This window comes from Contarinia nasturtii, unplaced genomic scaffold, assembly GCF_009176525.2.
Source record: "Contarinia nasturtii isolate CC-2019 unplaced genomic scaffold, AAFC_CNas_1.1 Cnas_scaffold_1305, whole genome shotgun sequence".
Lineage (NCBI taxonomy): Eukaryota > Metazoa > Arthropoda > Insecta > Diptera > Cecidomyiidae > Contarinia > Contarinia nasturtii.
In genome coordinates this window covers 29839-52015 of record NW_022198645.1, presented here as the reverse complement: position 1 = coordinate 52015, position 22177 = coordinate 29839, and the positions used below count along the sequence as shown (strand labels likewise).

Sequence of the window (22177 nt, the reverse complement as noted above, 5' to 3'; positions counted from 1 at the left end):
ATTTTTATTCTGGGTACTGGTTCACATTTTGTCGGACTCATTGCTTGAAGATGGTAAGTGTGATCACGATTTTAATTCCAGCCAAACGCACCCATTCAGTACAGTCTGGTGCATTTTTAACTACACACTGATTAAATCGTTGCATATTAAATTGTTAATTAGTAATTATCATATTTTGAGGCCGACTTTGAATGAACTGTAAAAAAGGCATGGAGAAATGAAAGAAAAAAAACAGTTATAATCGATTCAAAGTAGTTTGAATGTCTCTGTAACAGTTGCTATAGTGCCTTGCTATCTGCAATAAAAAAAATGTTCATTTGGTTGAATTCGCTCGCTAAATTGGATACGCATCGTTACAAACAAATGCATAAAAACGTAAACACCTTTATTTTGATAAAGGAAATTGTTTTTTACACTCTGGCAACAAATTGAACCAAGAGTATAATCAAGAGAAACTTTTTTTTCTTTTGCGAAAAAAAAAACACACGCACAGTTTCAGCTTACATTCTCCACCAACTTCGATTTGATGTGTAATGAATGAAAGAAAAAAATATGTGTAAACCAACAAACAATCAATTCTTCCGAAAACAAAAATAAGTTCATCATGCGATAATAATGGATTACGTTTGAATTTGGCGAATAATCACTTGTGTAGTGCATTGTAATGCAACACAGACTAGCTTAAAACATTCAGGAAATATAAATCAATTTTTGTGCAAGCACACACATCTCTTGCATGCTACCCGTCGAAATACAAAATAATAGTAATAAACAGATTTGGCGCTATTGCACAATTGTATCCATACTGATGCTAGGGGGTTCCGACTTATACGAATGTTCCATATGCAAGCGAATTTTTCATATATATTTTGCAAATGGAAACGAATGGTTGCAAATGTTTCATACAAATTTTGCAAATGGTGGCGGATGTTTCATACAAATTTGCGGACGGTGTCGAATGTTTCATACACACTTTGCGGATGGCGCATATGAAAAGTCATATTTTTACATTCAAAAAGTCAAAGTGACAGATTAGGTGACAGAGATTCAAGCCGAATTGATATGTTTTTGGTAATATTGAGTGAATTTTTTTTAAATGGTAAATAAATCTTTGCCACTCGTAATATTATCACTGTAAACGGTGCCTTGTGAAAGGTTTTTATTGTCATTGACGTAACTTTCAATTTCTTTTATATTATCTAAATTCATTTCCAAAATCTCACTTTCGAATCAAATACGAAAATAATATTCAACAAATAATCTTGTATTTTTTTCTTCAACTGTTTTTCAAATTTGGTTGAGAACAATGAAATTGTGTTTGAAACTGCCACGACAAACCAGTGACTGGTTCGGGCATATTTCTATGCCTGATAGCTATGCTAAGCATAGCGGAGACGCAAGCCGCAACGCACCTGTCGCCATTCGATTCGAGCTATATTGTATGCGCACGGTCGTCTGCATAAACGAACATGTGTATTGTTCATATAGAGTGAACGGCGATGCATCGGTTGCGTTTGCGGCTATGCTTGGCATATCTATGCTACCTAGCGTATTTAGGCAAGCATAGAAATATGCGCGAACCGGTCACTGCGACAAACTGAACACAGCAATGATAGATGTTGATACGGATGAATATACTTTACTTCGTATATTCCATGTATGAATAGGAAAATGTTCATATATTCCGTATAAAATGGCATTCGCATATAGTAAAATGCCCCTAGTACTGATGTGATGCTCTTTTGTACACCAATTTCAACAAACAACTCGACATTAGACTCGGATTTCACATGACAATTAATGAAATGCAATAATGCAAATATTTAATTCCTCAGCCGGTACGCTGAACTAGTCACATCAAAATCAAACGTACATTGTCTCATGCATGGAATAATTAGCATATATGTGTGAATTTCAATGTAGCTTATGTTTTTCGAATACACTTGTACACTTGGTGCGAACTGTTGTTTGAAAAAACCATTCATAGAAAAATTAATTTAAATAAGACCAGAAAATTAAATCAACGATAACCATGTCTGTCGGCTTAGTTTTGCTGGTTTCATTCAGTTTACACATTAAACTGTGAACATTTTCTTTGGACAATTCCACATAGTTTGTTTATTTTGAATGATGTATGTTCTATGTCAAACTAAGAATTTCGATTTTTAGCGTTAAAAATAACAGAATGAACGTTTAGTGTTTAACGGCTTTACAACGACTTTTTTTAATGTAAAATGCATGCACCTAGTTTAAATACACTCATAATTTTAGAGAAAATGCGACATGTTGCAAGTGAAAATACACATAAATCCTTTGAGATTACCGTAATAAATAAAAACATGCCTTTTTTAATGGAAAAATGCAATCACTTTTTCTCCAAGGACAAAAATGGATTTATGTATATTTGTATTATTAAAAAAAAAGTCTATTTCCCGCTTTAAAACGGTGTATAATCAAGCTGTTTGGTGTATGGTGTAAATGAAGTATTTACTTGGTAATGTAGGTAAGACAGATAAACTTCCAGAGGAAAAATCAAAATATATCTGACATGTAGTGGTGTTGTTGACTTCAATGTTAATCATTACATTCTACGGTAGTCCATTCATTCATACGCCGACTAAGTATTCACAAGATCAATGGTAGAAAGTGATGAAATATCTGACATCTCGGTGATTATTACCACATGACGTATGAAGATACGTTCATTGTAACTTGCATTTTACATTCCATGAAGAAACAAAAGAAAAACTATATACATAGTTGCAAGCACACTTCACGTACCTTGACTGTGTTCGGCTTCTTGTCTATTTGGATGCATGACTTTGTAATATTTTAATGAATATATTAAGTATTATTTCTTCTCTGCATTTCGTTTTCATTGTTTTCGGTGGTTGTTTCTTCTTCTTTATATGCTGCAGTACGTGAACACTATGTTTTTCACCCAATGCGAAATTGAATCAAAATTCGAAATATGTATGATTTGCGTGTTGTTTTATTTAATTTTTCATGCAGTTAATTTGTTTCACGCCCGCTCATTCTCTCCCTTTCCCTCCCCGTGCGCTAACTCCGTCTATTTGTTTTTCCCAATATATTTATTTCTTTTGCTTTATATTTTAGTGATTTTTTCTCTCTATCGTATTCGGTTTATTTGCTGCATTCATTGTGATAATGTTGTATGCTCGCTTAAATGCTCACTGTACATGTACAGTGATTAACTTCTTCTACTTTCACGATTTGATTTTTAGTTGTTGAAATAATAGTGTGATTGATTACGCGATGTATAATTGAATGGCGCACATGTGCGCTGTTTACAATTGTTGCACCGTTTTTTGGTGGTGTTGTTTTTTTTCGTTGTTTTTCATTATTTTCAATGGCTCACAGTTGATCTCACATATACACTATATATTCGGGAATTTACTTGGTGAATTTTCGATTGGATAGTGGTGTATGTGAGTTCGATGTTTGCTTTCTTGTTCGTTGCTTTCTCCATATAAATATAGAGTGCAACCGAAGCAGCGCTTCAGATCTACAAAGTACATCAAATATTGTGCAGTGCTTCCGCCGAACAATTTGGGATTACGGATTATTTATCCTTTTAACAAGTGTTGTGGTGAAAAAAGAAGAAGAAAATAAGAACCAATTGAAATTAAATTAAAAAAAAACGGTGCACATTTTTTTTTAGATCCGAAGTGAGAACAACAAATATTATTACGAATATGGAATTGCGAATTGTGGTGAGTTTAGTTATGAGATTAAAAGAATTTGAGCAGATTCGGTGTCATTTCGATATTTTTTTTAGTTATTATTTTAAGTTCGTGTAAAAAAGTCATCGGATTATTTGAAAATTATAAACAATGGTGAGCTCGATGATAGCACGTGAATTTTTGTTCATTGCAAAATTAAATTCTACCGGCCAAAATTATAATTGAATTTTCAAATCGCTCAAGAATCAGCAGAAAATAATTTAAAAAAAAATTTCAAAAGAATTTGTGAACTGATTCCACTTCATCAATTGAGTTGAATTTTTTTAATGAAATTGAACATTGACGACATTGATTGAAAGTTCATTGGTGTTTCGATAATATGTAATGGTAAATCAATTAGACTTACGAGTCCCTTGTTGTGTTAGCAGACATTGTGAACAAATTTGATGTAATATTTCCAAATTAAATATTGTTTATAGTGAATTCGAGCGAAACGCACACGCAAAAACACACCAAAACTATGCATTTTTGCTTGCTTTAAGCGTACATTAGCTTTTTATTGTTTGTTTTTCCCTCTGCTGCATGTATTGCATGATGATTTGCTGATTATTTTTTTTGTTTTGTTTTTTAGCTGCTGGCGGCTTTATTTATAGTTATCATAACCATTAGTACATCAGAAGCTGGGTAAATGCACTACACTTTCCAGGAAATAAAATACATATCGATTCACGCAACTTAACATAAGCATTTTTCATTAATTTCTTCAATGAATTTATCATTGTTGTAGACAAATACTTCATCAGAGTAGTGAGTTATATGTATCGTTCTGCAAATCGATAATAATAGATAGAAAAAAATTATCAAAACTTGTACAATATCGCCTTTATATACTCACTGTATTCTGATGAACGTCTCTTTCCATAAGATCTCATCATTTCTAATTGACTTTTATTTTGAATAATGTTTTCCCATTTCGTTTAAGCTATCACAAAAAGAAAATAATAATTCATGTACCGGTAAAAAAATCGCATCATAAACATACACATACGCAAGTCAAGAATATTCATCATCATCACAAGCCCATTGTTATAAAAGAGGAAAAAGTAATCAAAGAAATTGTCAAGAAACAACCGGTTCCAATAAAAATTAAAGAGGAAGTATCACACGATCATTTCCATCATCATTACAAACATACGCATCCCGAACAGGTTACGAAAGTGGTAAAAGGGCACAAATGGCTGTCGGAGAGCACTGAAGGCGGTTTTGGTGGCACACGTTTTGGCAATTCGGGAAACGGAAATTTTGGTGAAAACAGCGGTTTCGGTGGCGGAAATGGTTTTAATGGTGGTGGTGGCGGCGGCGGCAGCAGCAGTTTCAACAGTTTTGGTGGCAGCGGTTTCGGTGGCAACGGTTTTGCCAGCAGTACCAGTTACAGTAGCACAAATTTTGGTTCAAGTGCGTCAAGTGGCCAAGGTGGCAGTTTTGAATACAATAACTTCCGTGGGGGACGAAAGGTAAATGACAATATCTACAATTGATATACACCGAATTTAATATTTGTTTATGTTTTGATGAATTGTAGGTAGCCACAGCATCACAAGCCGCAACGCTCAGTGGAGAAGGATTTTAAATCTCGTTTCATTTTTAAGTAAAAAGTTTTATTCAAATGAGATTGTATGGAGCTGTATGTACAGTTTGTATTTTATACTTGAATTTAAGAAGAAGAAAAAATGGCGATTTTCTATTACAAACACTCGCCCGCATCGATCAAAAAAAAATTGAACAATTCCAGTTCATTTGTATTGATCGCTTGAATGTACAGGTTTTTTTGGCTGCGGTTGTTTATTCTGTAAAATATTTTATTCTATTGGATGGAATTAACCGTTCCATACAGTCTCATTCTTTCTTTTATTTCTCTTAGAAACAATCGATAGATTTAAGTGGGCTTAAAATGTTCGGTTACATTTCATTTTGGGAATATTTAAAATTAAATAAATGAAAATCACAGAATTTCAGAAACAGGCTGAGAACATTCGATTAAATAATTTATTTTGTCTGGCCAAACTATTAGAGATGTATAATGCAAAATAAATGCTCAACGTTGGTTTCATATTTCATTCCTAATATTTGGCCCGGAAGTGCAAACATATCTTACCAAACCAAATGACGATAAACATTTATGCTAATTATCAGATGTGTAATAAATTATAAATTGACATTTATTTACTAAACATTTTGAATTTTCATTTTAATGTAGAAGAACATAAATATTTTTTAAAAAATCTCTTCTTTGTGTTTGTTTGAACAGTACAGAACAATCGCTGAACATCTTCAAATTGAGAAAAGTATACAAGCCAGTTTCATAGCGTAAACTTTCAAACTTGGCGCACAATGCGGGACAAAATACATGTACACTAACTATTATTTGTTTGATGTGAGATTATCACATCCAAACAAATGTTTTGTGAATGCAAAATTGTATCTATTTTCACGCAGAAGCCAGGTGAAGTTGGTAGCAATTGTGGTGACAATGAAAAAAAAAGACAAATAATTTGAAATTTTTCAATGAAATTTTACTCAAACATTGAAAAAAATAAATAGATGCTACTTTATTGTTTGTAAATCGCCATATCTTCGTATATTCAAAATCATTTGAAGCTTTTGACTCATATTGTTTGACTTTGAATGTGATCCCACCAAATGAATTTCAAAAAAATATAAAAAAACTTGGTATTGCCAGATGCCTTATGATAAAACCTGACGCCTGGCTATGATTTGTATAGGTGAGATAACTTTTGTTTTTATAAAAAAAAAAATTGAATAAAATTCAATGCATGTCCAGTGTGTGATCCGCTTTCAACTTTTATTTGATATAAATATTGAATTTGGTCTCTAAGAATCGTTTTGGCGTTAGTATTACCAGTCACCCACATACACACTACGAATGCTTGCTCATTTATCTACTAAACAAAATGTCTACACATTGTATTAGTAGTATATTAATAATACACATAACAAACCACAAGAATGCACTAACACTCGTGTATTACACATTCCATATGCACGTACACAAATCAAAATGTAAACGTAACATGGAAGTTGAAATGTGAAATAGAATCGAATGAACAAAACGAATGGAAAGAAAGGAAAAAGTGAGATTCAGAAATGGTATGCGATTGTGTGCGCGCACTGACTTCGCTTGGTCGCTTTTGTGTATGTATGTGTGTGTGTGTGTGTGTGTTTATATATGAAATTGTAGCAAGTAATGCGTGTGTTTCCCATTCAATACGCATACATAATGGTATACGATGCACGATTGTTGTAGTAGTAGTAGTAATAGTAGCTGGATTTTTGTGATTGTATTGCTTGAATGTAGCTCGACTTGAGTTTATTGTCATATTTTTTTTTTGTTGGTATGTATATGTTTGCTATTGCCCATTGCATCAATCAGAATATAATCTTCATTTATTGTCGTTCATTCATTGATCAAGTTATACAAAACTTGTCTGTATAGAGTGTATTTTTTTTTATTTGACTCAAAATTGCATAGTTTCATTTTTAATAATCTGTTATATCAATTGTGGATAAACATAGAAACAGTAAAGAAAACAATCGTTTTATTTATGATTTTTAAAAGTATTTGCATTTAATAATTTGCTTCGTCTATAGAAAATATAATATTCAAAAAAAAAGTAAGAAAGAAAGAAGTATGAATATATATATACACTTGGAATATGTGAATCACGAGCGGGTGTAAAAAACAAATCTCGCTCACATACAACTATATATTGTATTCTTTACAAATTCTGGATCGCTGTGTGTTGTACTATATATTTCATTTTAATTTATTATTTGTTTCAAAATTTGTTTTGCTTTTCGAATGGTATAAATCATTTTTTAAAATAAAGATTCTTTGGCCTCACCTAGCGAACATTAACTATAATAAACCAAAAATGTTCATAGCATCAGTGAATGTTATAGAATGTGTTGTTACAATGTTAAAGTAAAGAGAAAAAAAAACTGTGAAAATTTTACGTGCTACAGCGTTTTGAATGCGTTTAGATACACACGAAGAGAGAAAGAGCGAGAGAGAAAGAGAAATAAAGAATACAGAACGTGCAAACCATTAAAGCAAGTGACAACAAATCACAAAGTCAACCATTTTTTAAGCAATATTTCGACTCTCTTCGTCAATTTTAAATATAGAATTTTGTTTCCGCTTCTTTATTGTTCTACAAACGAATATATTTGATTTATATACCGAATACCGTGCCAAAAGATGAAATTATTCCCGAAAAAAAACAGCAACAGCTAATTTGCATGTAGTGTGCATTCATTATTGGGATTATTCTCACGTACATCTCTATTTCTTCTCTTCGTTCATTTATGTATGCTTTCATTGGACATTTACATTTCGCCGTTAAAAATGCAACGCAATTTTCATATAATTATCACAAGATATAAAAAGTGCACGAAAGTTTCATCGAATAAATAATAATAAAACGGAGAAACCGGAATGAATTTTGCTTTTAATATGGTCATTAGATTTACTAACAAAACACAACATCATTTGTCTAAGAATCAATCTGTCAATAAGTCCTCATTTCAAATGAATAATCGATGAAATAGCACTTTACGTACACACAACTATCTGAAAATATATAGTAACCGAGCATCGCCGAAATCCAGGGACTAGCTAATTTATTTTCTTTTTTCTTTCTTGGAATATTTTTCTATCTGAATGTAGGATGTGTATTTTTTTCAGTGATTAAGAGAAACAATGATAGAATGAAAAAAAAAAACAAGCGCATAACAACAGAATTATTCAAAACAATGCATACGCTTAAAACAATCAAATCAGTTGCTGATTATTTCAAGACCTTTTGATATTATGAATGTCAAAATTTTCATGCAAAAATAAACATGTAAAACAACACAAACAAAAGGGAACAATATACACAAAAAAAAGTGTATATATTCATTTCTCCAAACCGGTCATGAAATTCTAAGATGTGATTTGATTTTATTTTTATATGTAAAGTGTCCATAGTCCAACACACACGATCTCGTCGGAAACCGATTCCAAGTGTATTTATAATATACGCATTTAATTAATGAACCCTTAAATGAATACAACAAAATAAATTAATTGTCGTTTCTATTTAGTGCAGTGGAATTTTAAGTACTTCACCGAACGAAATCAATGATAAACAGTAAATTAAAGTAGCTTTAGGGCGAAAGCGAGCGAGAGAATCTAAGAGAGTGAGAACGAACGCGCGCGCGAGACAGAGAGAGATAGAAAGAGATTTGGCCATCAATAGTGAATATTGATAGCAGGAAAAATCAATAAATAGTTAAAGTGTATTTTCATCTCATACAAAATGAGTACAATTCTTAATAACGTATCAACGTCATTGATTATACTAGCTGTTATAATTCTCACATTCGATTCACAAAGTGGAGCATTTGCGACTGAACAGGTAAGCTAACACTTGTCATCTTAATAACATTTTGGCTTTTATTGTTGTTTGTATATTGACTTGGTTGAATTATGTACTTGATTCGTTTCACATCTGTACCATATGACGATTAAACAAAAGATGTCATGAACTAATTTTGCAAGTGATAACATCTTCTCGGAAATTCCCAGTCAGAATCTATCTATATATATATTGAATTATCAATGCGTGTAAATGCACAATAAAAATAAAATCAAATATTGGAAATAAAGATCATTTATTTATTCGAATCTATTTAATTCTATGTGTATCAAAATCAAATGTCGAACGCAAGATCAAAAAAGTACCCTTCAGTCACACTGTTTACAACAATGCGAACGTTTAAAACACTTGACCCGCGAATGTATGCGAATGACAACATCACGAATGTCCAACTTGGTTGTATTTCTGAACACATATCGATATGAAAATACCGATTGAAGCAAAAATATTGTGCGTATTTATTGACACAATAGTGGTCGTCTTTTATTTTTCAAATATAACATCGATCAAAAATAGAGTACGTTCTTCAGATCTTTATTAGATAAAAAATGCGAGTTAATTAGATAAATCAAAAAGGTGATTATATATTTGAAATGCATTTTTCATTTATAGACACGACATCAATCGGTTATCTCTTATCTATCTGTATATTTCCATTTAATTACAGATATATATCAAATTAAGTACGGTGATGATGATCTCGTCGATCTCATCATACTTTAATGTGCATACCGTGCTATTACTGCATAATTTTCATTGCCTCATAATTATAGGGGTCAAATTTATAAAATCGCTTATCTCCGGTAGTAACGCAGAAATAATTTGAAACACTGCGATCCCAAAACTTTACTATTTTGCTGAACTTAAGTACAAAAACCATACTATTTCTATGCAAAATCATCATTATCAAACAACTCATTTTTATCATTCATGTTTTTTTTATCCGCTCATGCGGTTATCCGAGTCGGAAACTCTGAGAACCGAATTTATCTGACCGTGTTTTAATCACAAATATTATGCATATCATTATTCGCACATGAATACATAACATTTATTGTCTACATGCAGAGATGAACATTTCATATTGACACGTAGAAAGAAAGGTTCATGCTAAATTTCTACACTGAAAACTAATTGTGGTGAATTTGGCCGCATAATGTTCATTACAGTACATCAAGAGTCTATTATAATATGTGCTATCACTTTGACCACAGCGATAAACATAAGGAAAATCCAAAAAGTCTACCACAATTCTTTTTTTTACGTGTACAATGAACAACAAATGACGATTACAATTGTCTTACATTATTATCGATTAAACTCTCTGTGAATATTATGTCATTGGAAAAATCAGTCTCATTGGAGCCCTTCGATACTATATTTGTCGCACTATTACCGAAAACGTATCGAAAAACATTCGTGTATTGTAGCTAATGCAATGTAATACATTGTACACAGTTTGTCATCGACATATAGACGTACTATGCTAGGTAATGGATTAAATGATAACGAGGCCAGGATATTTTCTCCATCGTATGATCTTATTATCAAAATAAAATAAAAACTTTCTCATGATTCTTTTTTATAAAACAAGTTTTGGCATTTAATATTCAGAAAATATAGAAGATGTTTAGGATAGATAAATGAAGAGAGAATTCAGGTACTCCAGCCATCAACTGATTTCAATAACTTTTACGTCACTTCTATTAGTTTCATAGTCCAATAAAACCCAATTTCACGCTTAAACTCAAACTAATCAACATGAATAAAAAAAAACGTTTTTTTTTCTTTTATATTTTGTGCATGCTATGGTAAAAATCATTTGTTAAATGTCGTACGCAGTAGTTTAACTATATATTTCAGTGAAAAAGTTTCAAATAATGTACGTACTTGTGCTGCACAGTTTTCATGAACATTAGGATAAAAACATACTTTCTTCATATAGAAAAAAAAGTTGGTTAATTCGTTACATTTTAAGAAAAGAAATAAATAAAAATGTTGCAGATAGTTCGAGGATGCTGTTTTCAATGCTCATTTTGACTATGTATTCCAAAGATTATATGTATGTCTTATGTATCAACACATTTCCAATAACATTAATTATCTATTTTCGTAAAATTTATCTCCAATATTGCATATCTTCTATATTACATCTCTATCATAACGTTATAAATTAACTCTCGACAAAGTTGTGCAAATTTAATTTAATGGTTGAGTACATTGATTTTGAATCTAATAAACGCAATTATGTGCGGTAAGATTCAAATTTTTTTTTTAATACTATGAGTTCATTCCGTACAATAATTAGCACTTCAAAAATTGGATTCAATAAATAGAATGATGAATCAACCCGCACATACTTAGTATATGCATAATCAAATCATTTTCTAATTGATAAAATTGTGAAATCAAATCAACAAAAAAAAATACCGTTCAATAAATTGCATTTTACCGTACGAACATTGGACATTCGAGTAAAGCTTGTTGGCAAACTTTTTCGTGAAAACTGTTCAATCCGTTGGAGCTTTTCCATCACAAAAACATGGAATGAAAGCTTTTGGATAATGTTGTGCCTTGTATCAATGTATCATACCAAAGCTCATAAAAATTTGTATCTTATGGATCCCGCTCTTATTAACGTCAAAATGAAGATGCGCGCAGATTTATTGATTTTTTTCTTTTAAATTGCCTAGTTTATATAATAATATCTTGAAGAAAAAATTGAGTTGAATAATTTAAAAATTTATTGTTGAATATTTGAATGAAATTATATGTCAGGCTAGACATAATATGAATGCATTTTTGAGGGGAGAATGAAATTTGCGGGAAAAAAACGATTGAAGGAAAACAGTGAGTGCGCAAAATCGAGATATCGTTATATGTACATACCAACACAAATTGCATTTCGTGGGCAAACGTTTTATCCGAATTAAATATCGTCGTGGATTGGTCAGGATGAAACATCTTCGCACACATATCTTGTTCAGTTATTGATAATACTTTCATGTGTTTGTTTCCTAGGTCTATTCTCAAAAGAATTCAAGAGTTTTCTAATTACTATCTTTTGATTGGTATTGATTGCTCAAAACGCGTAATTTAACACTCAAGATAAAAGTTTTGCAACTTTAATCTGCATTGAAAAATTCCAGTTCATTGTAGAACAAAGTGTTGTCATAGTTTTAGTATATACTGAAAAATCATACCTTAAGCAGTTCAAAGGGTTAAAATCAGTGTACAGTTGTATACATTTTAAAGGAAAGAAAAAAACTACGTAAAAGAAACATCAATTTGATACACTTATAAATAATATTCACCAGAATCCATTTATTGTGTTATTGATAAATGTAGAAAAAAAGTACATAATTTTTACATGAAAGTCATTGTGATACAAACATGGACAATTACAACTTAAAAAGAAAAAAAATATATAACTTTTAAATAATAATAAAAAAAAAAACAAACCGAAATAATAATTTGCGTATTCTTAATTTCATCGTAGAAGCCTGAATCTCTGCTGTGGCAAATAAGCTCAACTCAAACACCAAAAATTTCAACAGTTTTATCTTCGATTAACACATCTACATCAATTGGATCTACGACATCATCAACTGATGCAATTCTTCCTAACGACGAAGGACTTGAAGGATCCGGTGGACGTGGAGAAGTAAGTTTTATTTTTATTATCATTGTTATAATCTATGTACACAGTAGAAGACTACTTCTTCTTTATATCTTCTTATTAAAATACTAGAAATGTTTATCGAATTTTTATTCTAATTAAATTGATACAATGACAGTAGAAAAAGGAATAATTGAATGTAAATGGGTAATTTATGGATCGTGATTTGCATTTGAATTTGAATTTGAAAAAAAAGAACAATAAATCATAAAGTTTTCGGCACTTCGTCAAAAATGGAATTTGCAAATCGATAACGACTTCTTTATGTTCTATTTTATTTTTTCATAAGGCGAAGTAAAGTTAGTAGAATAATACTGCGAAAAAAAATCCGGTTGTCAAGAAATACGAAATGTATTCCAAGTGAGTTTACCGAACACACCTTGAATGGCGTGTTTTTGCGACATGAATAAATACATCATGTATGTTTTATGACAACTCAATACAATACATTGTATTGAGACAGGCCGTTGTTATACTATTATTCTCTGCTTTAAAATGCCTATCGAATGTCATGAAACTTTTATCTCAGCGCCAACTTTCAAACAATTGCAATAATGTTTTTAACAGCCTTTGTAACAACATCAACTATGGTTACCACAAAATCGGTTTTTATCACTAATTTGTTTGAATAAAACACCTGTCTTCTAGTTAATATGCGCAAATGAAAGAAATGGTTTGAAAATGGATTCAATTTAAATTCTATAAACTTATATGGAACTAAGCGACGTATAAAATAATAGTTCCCGACTATTGTAATATAAAACAGAAATGTTTACAATAAATTGATTTTTGTTATAGATTCATGACGATTTAGAAAAAGAACCTGAATATTCTGGATCTGGTTTTGGACCTGATGATGAGGATTCATCTTCATCAACAACACATCACCGCAAGAAAGGTAAATTAACTTCATTTGGTTTATGTATGCAAATAATGCAAACACACTATTAGCCATTGATTCATTTAGTTTGTTTGTCAGAAACTTTGTGTCATAATACATTGTATTTAATTTATTTAACAGGAGGATATAAATCAAACACAGGCAACAGTGGATATAAACCAATAAATAGTAAGAACAAAGAATCTACTCCGGAAATTGAAATAAACAAACAAACCGAAAAGCCCACATTCCCAATTGATACGATTGATGAAGATCAGGAACAGGGCTCGGGTAAAGGCGATGACATAGATGGCGATGACACCGACGAATTTGATCAGAAACACCGAATTGTGCCAGATGGAGAAGGAGAGGGTGAAAATGGAGGAAACAATGTTCTCATTCCAAGCGGTAAACCCGACTTAAATAATCACGGAAATCCAGATGATGGGGATGGTGACGATGATCTCATTACAGAAATCGACAATACCGACGACATCTCAAGTAAACTGAAATATTTTTACTTTCGCTATAAAACGATGCGCGATTTGGAAAAAAAAAATCCGACAAAAAAATTATGCGAAAAATTTCCCACACAAAAAATTCACATTTTTATGTCAAATTCATTCATTTTATTTTCCGCATTTAATTTTTTTGTACTGCATCATTCAAACGGTTTTGATTGAAAAGAAAATTATACGGACGTTCAGATGAAATACACAGACAGGTCTTTCTCATCTTAAAACAGATATTTATGGCCAAAAGAAATGTGCATCATAACAATCATTTGCAATCTGTTTTTTTTTCTTTGTACCATCTGTTATAATTTTCTTTTTTGTCATTACTTTTAATTTTTCAATCATTCACAATTCTACGAGAGGTGAAGTCGAGAGACGAGTGTCATACATTTCAAGGGAGTTCAACGAAGAAATGCATGATTTCGCCAATTATTTTTCACTTTCTTTCGATATAAGGCACATAAGTAAGTGGCAGTAATATTAAAAAGCAAATCTTTCATCCACTTCATTCAATATACTCTTCTCTCGACAACACGCGTAGCTTCATCCGCTTAGAATTAAAAACGACAACAACAATAAAACCATAGTATGTTTCACTTTTGGTGTGTATTTGTGTTTAAATAAGTGAGTTTGAATGCAAGAAAAAAAAGTTCTCTCCAAGTCCGATTATAGTAAACTACCGTAATTCGTGTGTTTGTTCCATGTGTCGAAATATTTGTAAAACATTTGATTAAAAAAAGATAAGAAATGAATTATTATTTTAATGAATATTTCGAAATATGGTCGACTCACGATATTATTTGTATTTATTACGTGACTAATAATAATAGGACACTTAAATGAATTACAAATATAATTAACATTTTTTTGTGTACAAGATCTTCCGAGCTACTAGATAAAATTCATAAAAATTATTGAATTTAAAATCAGATCAAAATATAATATACGGAATATCTTGTCTGTGTAGCACTGCCATTCCTTAATTGACGTACAAATTGAAAGTGAACTGCACGTATAACATTTTTAGATTATATAAATGGATGTAAAAAGTGTTCAAAATCACCTTTTATTAAATTTTTTAATGAAATGAAACCGCTACCTCTGGTTCAAATTTGAATCACCCTTTATGTTTTAAATCAGTGGTTTCCAATTTAGCAAGCGAAACGAACCGAAAATTATGCAAATTTACAATTTTTTTTTTGACATAGATAGGCCCGAGGCCCGCTATTGAAGGAATCACGGACCTCAGGGAGTCTACTAGTTGGAAACCACTGTTTTAAATGGTTCCATAAGAGCTTAAGTATAAACTTTGGATGCAAACTTGACACTCAGTCAAACCCCCAAACGTTCTTCACGAACCGAATATTAGAAATGTAATGAATAGCCAAAAAAATGTTGTTTAAAAATGTTCGTTCAATTTTTTTTCTATCAAGCACAACTCGTTTATGAGTTTCTGATGGAGAATGAAAATATGATTTCTTTTTGTCTGTACACTATTTCTTTCATCGTCCAAATATGTGTGTGTCACACTTTTATGTTTTGATGTAAATATTTGTATGTAAATTAAACCAATTGAACTACTTTGAAAGGAAAACCTTACAGCCAAAAATACTGTGTTACCACTTAAACTCATCATAAAAAAATTTCTTTTCGCATAATTTACATCTATCAATATTGAAAAATGCATATAAAAATCAGAACACATTTCCTCTGATTTTTATTATTTGAGAAACATCATTTCCCTTCAATATATTTTATCGTAGTATGTGGTGAAATAATGTATTTTTTTAATTTTATTTCACATTTCTCATAAATCTAGTTTTCTCCAAACCAAAAACGTAGTGATCCAACTTTTATTTGCAAGAAAAGCATGAACTAAGAAAACTTAAACCGAATATCATCCATTTTATTATCGATTGGTTCATTTCTCTATTTTAAAGTCTTCCTCATTGTTTTCATTTTATTTTGATTTCTCATCGAGCGCCAAAACTTCATCCCTTTTTTGTCTGATTTTTCATGCGGATTACAACTTGTTTTTTTTTTTCGTTTAAAAGAAATGTCTATGGGAATGATAAACATCTGCGCTCCACGTTGATTAAAACATTGAATTTGAACTTAAGGAAAAGTTGAGCAACAAGAACTACAACATTTTCCCGGTAAAAAAAAATGCCTTTGGAAATGAAAAACAATATCTAAATTCACCTTCTTTCTTCTCCGTCCGCACAATTTGGTCATCTGTTTGGAGGACTTCATTTTATGAAGTGTGACTTGTCGACAAAAAATTGCAAGAAAAAATGAATTAAAAAAAATTAAATCGTCAATACACATCATTTTACGCCATATATTTTACTTCTCTAGTACTCAGATACGTCAGATTGCGAAATGTATAAAAAAAATATTATTCTGAATCTATTGTAAGTCGCTAAAAATGAAAATGATGTAAGAGATCCTACCGAAATGTGCCAAAGTAAAATTAAGCGGTACAAATTCATTTTCGTTCTCAGCTACGCAAGTTTGAAGAAACGCTCTATATAAATAATATTTTTATACAGCTGCACACACACACACACACACACACACACACACACACACACACACACACGTATACAAAAAGAATACATACATGCATAGTGCATACTATTGAAGTTTCCAGCATGTAAAATACTGTGGAACATAAAAAACTACCAATTTTAAAATCCATCTCTAATGTGATTGCAATCTTAGTTTGATTTTCTTAATTTTCCTACTTTTGCACATTTTTAAATACAAACCTATGTTTATTGTCTATCAATATAGTTGACAAACCAAGCAGCGAAACGGATACTGATTTGAGTTACGGTGAACAGAACGAAATTGACTTGGACAAAACCGGAAAAAGTGACACATCTACTGGTAAACCGTCATCGGGAATTGAACAAAGTCACACACCAACTGGAAACGAAGTGTTCATCATGGACAATCGACCCGAAGATCGAACAACCAGCTTTTTTGCACAACCAGGCATTTTGGCCGGTACGATAATATTTGGCGTTTTATTTTAGCATTTGTGGTGCTAAGTACCACCATAGACTGGATTTAAATGTATTCAAAATTCAAATTGAATTGAGGTGTTGCCGGGCGTAAAGAGCCAACATTTTTTTTTTAATATTTCGTTTCGAATTTTTGTTATTCTGTTTTCTATCGAAAAACAAAATGCAAGAAAATACATGTGTTTCCTTACTCAGTTCACTTTGTGTAAAAAAAGACGTTGGTTCATTCTTCATTTTTATTCTTTTTTGAATATTAAAAATCACGCAACAATGTAGTTCATATAAAGCCATCGCAATTCAATTTTAATTTTTGAAACATTTGGAAATTTTTTGGCAAATTTACATAAACGTACACAATTTTGAATTTTTTTTTTTTTTTTTTAATTACATCCATTTTCCATTTCATATACACACGGGATTATCATTTACTTTGTCATTGTCCGTTTTCACACAACCATCTACATGCAATTTTGAAATACACTCATCGAAACCATCATCAAATAGCTGTTATTGGAGGAGCCGTTGTTGGACTTTTATGTGCCATTTTAGTTGTAATGTTCATCGTTTATCGGATGCGGAAAAAGGATGAAGGTTCATATGCACTGGATGAACCAAAGCGATCACCAGCCGTCAATTCATATGCAAAAAATGCAAATAATCGGGAGTTTTATGCCTGAGATCATTTTACATTAAATTAAAAGAACACACAGACACACAAAACGATATGAATATATACATGAACAACAACAGTATAATTTTTTAGCATTTGCCAAACAACTTATATTTTCATAGGGAAAAAAGAAACTACGAAAAAAAGTAAAATAAATGAATACTTTATGTAATTGAAACATATAGCAAAAAAATGCCAATGATCATATTAAAAACAAATTGATATTACAATCACATTCAAAATCAATTATATCAATACGTACTGTATAGATGCATCAACAAAAAAAAACCAAATAACAAAAAAATATTGACAAATAAATGGCATTTGCTCAACAACAAGAAATTTACACACACATAAATTGATGGCAATATGAGATATCTATTTGACATTTTCTTAGGAAAATCATTATAAAATTGAAATGAAAAATAATTGACATTAAATCTATTAATTGATAAAAACAAACGAGAGAATTAATTGAATGAAAATGAAGAATGTAAGAGAAAAAAAAAACAGAAAAAAATACAATGAAAAATCTATGTGAACTACTAAAAATAACGAATATTTTTTAATCGAAGATATGTTACAGAAGGACAAAAAAAATCTAGAAAATTTATAACAATTCTTTTGCTAGAGTCGAGGCCGATAATCAAGCAATCTGATTATTTCACAATATGAAACTTTGGTATGAAGAAATACAAAAAAAAAAATAATAATAAAATTTGAATATGTTATTCAACTTAAAAAAAATTTATTGAATGTGCATATTAAACCTTGATCACATTTAAATCAGATATGAGGAATAAATTCTTGATTGAGTGCGGCGCGCTTTATGATATATTTAATTTTCTTCTTTATTTTATCTTACTAGAACACCGCACAACAAATCTGTTGTCATTTAGCATTAATGACAAATCTAACATGAACATTACTGTCTGAAAAAAACATTAACAAAACAAAAATTATAGAAGTAAATATGAAGTTTTATATAGTTGTAATTTTGAAAAAATGTGGACATAATTTTCAATTTTTTTTGGCAAAAGGCTGACTTGCATTTCAAGTATTAAAAAACAAGGCATAAATGGGACAAAAAAAAACATTTAATTAAATACCAGTTAGAAAACGATGGAGTATAATATTTTAAGCAAAACCACATAGTTTAATATGTTCAGAAGTAAAAGAAAAGGAATTTTTTTTAACATGTTCCAAAATACCGATACAAAAGAGTCAATCGAAGGCAATGGAAGCGTATAGAAAGTGTGTATACATTTATTTCGATCAAACGCAATTGTGTTGGAACATCAATAAATAACATTAAATATTCGCACAGTTTGACTTTATGTGACGTGAAATGCTGAAATCCCAATAAAAACTCAACCCAAATGATGCAAAAACATGCTCGAACAAATATACAATACAAATTGATTTCAACCAAAAATCATACACACGACGCATTTATCAAAGCATCTTATTGAACATTACAAACAATTAAAAAGAGCTTTGGGTATAGATATTCAAATTCATTTGATAAAAAGTAATAAAATTTATGGCAAACGACATCATTTTCTGCGATGATTTGCAGAAAAGGGTGTGAGCGTGCGCCATACGTATATAAATCTACCCAAATCGTGCGATTCTTTATGGCGATTTCCATGAAATTATATTTATTTTTTATTAACTTATTTCTTCAAAATACGTGGGCGCGCTTCGATTTATTTCTGCTCCATATGCATATGATTATAACAACATTTGGGTCACATGGGTAAATTTAGTTTCTTTTTTTTCGTTTTAATCATTCAAATTCGAATAATTCAACAGTATTTTTTAGACCTTAGACTAAGATTCCAGAGAAGGTTTTTTTTTTATTTTTCAAAAAATCCAAATCGTCATTTGATTTTTAAAACGTGTCACAAATAGTTGCTACATTGGAATTCATGCTGATATTAAACAACATCATAGGGTATTAGATATCAGATGATACAAACAGATACATACAGATTACTGTGCCATACACAAATCCACACAACATACCTACATTAAAAAAAAAAGTAAGAGACTTTTCTCAATTCAAAACCGTTTTTAAATAACATTCAACTTGTCCAAAATTAGAGAAAGGAATACATATATATTAGGGTGTTTCCCATATCTGTAAATAGAAAAAAGGTATTTATTAATTCAAAGTAGGCAAAATTCTATGGTAGTTAATGGCATTTATACAACGAAGCGATTGATGGTAGCACTTCCCGAAGCGAAAAACAATTGTCACGTCTGAATATATAAATGCAATCGAATAATGAAAAATACTCACAGAAAAACAGAGCCTTGGTAGTACTTCCTCGAAATGCTGAGACACAACAGTCAGTCTCAGTTAGTGTAACAAAATTACAATATTAATTTTTAATTAATTTTCGAGTTAAAATAGTGATTGGTTATGCTTAAGGCTGTTGATTATTTTGAACTGCTTGTTGTCGACGTGGTCTCTGCAATGTTAGCGGGATATCCAGTCCAAACAGGTTACAATGTCCTATAAAAAAATACAAATGTCATTTAACACAGACATAACACATCTATAATATGCAAATGTCCATTTCTTATATACATACCTTTGAAGAGAATGCATTTGGCGGCCACGATATCACGATCCCAAGTTGTCTGATGTACAATCATTGGTTGTTGCTTGTCATCGATTTCCGTCACACATTCATCATCGACTGTACACGGTTGTTGAGCGACCTCTCCATCGATTTCCGCTGCATTTTCATCATCAACTGGATGTGGTTGTTGATCGTCTTTGACGCCAGCATATTCCAATACACCACTCACTGCGTTTACTTGCCATTTTTTTGGATACACGGCCACCTTAGACAGTAAACGATCAGCTATAATGTCGAAATCATGCTCAGTCATTTCACCTCGAGCCAGAAATACCGCCAAACTCTCTTCAATATAAACTTTGTTATACTTTAAACGCCGTTTGCTGAGCTGTGCCACGATTTTCGATGGTAAAAAGTTAGCCATGATTGAATTTGGCACCGGTGCACAATTTTCACAAACTTTGAAACGGTTGCTTTTGGTGTTTGGATCGAATCGTCCGCCACATTTTGCGCATGTCTGTGATGTAAAATACTCATCGACTTTGCGCACGACAAAATTGCCACGTTTTCGAAAACCTTTCAAAAGTTTGCGTGTACCGGGACAGCGCACATGCTTCTTAATGCGTATTGGCGAATTTGGTGACATGTCGGCGTTGCCCGAATGAATCAAAGCTGCTTGATGATTAACCAAAGTGCCGCAAAGTTTATCTAGAGTACTATTGGACTCAACATACTTGTCAAACTTCAAGCGCGCATATTTTGGTGTAGTGTACACGTCCATTCCTTTCTTGAGCATTTTTATCCGATGGCAAATGTAATCAGTCCAAAGTGTACCAAGCGGTGATGGCATTCGCTGGTACAGCTGTCGATTGTTTCGATCATTTTGCTCATCCAAAGTGAACTGCTTCGTCCAGCGCTTGGCCTTTTTGTCGCGCATTTTATATTTCGTGAGCCAATGGTACTTTTTACTAGATGTTGTCAAGTTGACCTGAAATTAAAATTAAAAAAAAAAATCAATTGAAAATTTTGTTTGTTTGCTTCATTCATGTAACATATAACTCTCGATTTTTTAACAATGCTAAAGAAAAATTAAATACTTACTTCTTTGCGAGTACTGATGGTTCTTCGAACAGTCGCATTCCATGTCTTCATACCCGGATCGATTCCCAGTTCATAAACAAACGTTCCATCTAAGTATCGCTTTCTCACAATGTCATCATCCAGCAACCGTTGAAGATGTTCTTTTGACAATTTATACAATACCGATACTGATTCACCGTTGCTGACAATAGTATAATGAAACTCTTTTTGATCTTCGGTATTGTGACGTTGTTGTCTTGCGCCCAATTGTGAAACTCATCGATTTCGCTTTGCATGACAAGCCACATTGCAGTTGCTTTGAACCAGTATTTGCCTTTTGAGAACTGCTTGATGTTCTCATAATTCGCTAGTCCACCAACCTCTTCCACAATTGCACGAACCATGTCAAGCAGCAACTTTCTTTTGTATCGTTTAAGAGGTGCATTCTGATGTGTGTCTCGAATGGCATCATAGCGTCGAATCGCCCAATCAATTGCATTGTCAACATCCTTTTTATCGAACCTCAAA

At 31.6% G+C, this 22177-nt stretch overlaps 2 protein-coding genes across 4 annotated transcripts; both read left to right on the top strand.

Moving 5' to 3' along the window:
- Nucleotides 1-3442: 3442 nt before the first annotated feature.
- Nucleotides 3443-5935, top strand: LOC116345531 (keratin, type II cytoskeletal 2 epidermal-like). Its single transcript, XM_031774971.1, has 4 exons — nt 3443-3734; nt 4336-4388; nt 4687-5218; nt 5287-5935. Exons 1-4 carry the CDS (start codon nt 3717-3719, stop codon nt 5332-5334), a joined length of 651 nt encoding a protein of 216 aa, XP_031630831.1. The 5' UTR covers nt 3443-3716; the 3' UTR covers nt 5335-5935.
- Nucleotides 5936-7188: 1253 nt separating this feature from the next.
- Nucleotides 7189-20023, top strand: LOC116345530 (syndecan-like). 3 transcript variants are annotated; one of them, XM_031774970.1, is made up of 7 exons: nt 7189-7396; nt 8871-9184; nt 12705-12869; nt 13683-13782; nt 13906-13953; nt 17076-17291; nt 17813-20023. In XM_031774970.1, exons 2-7 carry the CDS (start codon nt 9086-9088, stop codon nt 17983-17985), a joined length of 801 nt encoding a protein of 266 aa, XP_031630830.1. In that variant the 5' UTR covers nt 7189-7396; nt 8871-9085; the 3' UTR covers nt 17986-20023. The 3 variants fall into 3 exon arrangements, with proteins under 3 accessions (XP_031630830.1, XP_031630828.1, XP_031630829.1); XM_031774968.1 differs by having other exon boundaries at nt 7192-7396; nt 13906-14265; XM_031774969.1 differs by having other exon boundaries at nt 7202-7303; nt 13906-14265.
- Nucleotides 20024-22177: the final 2154 nt, after the last annotated feature.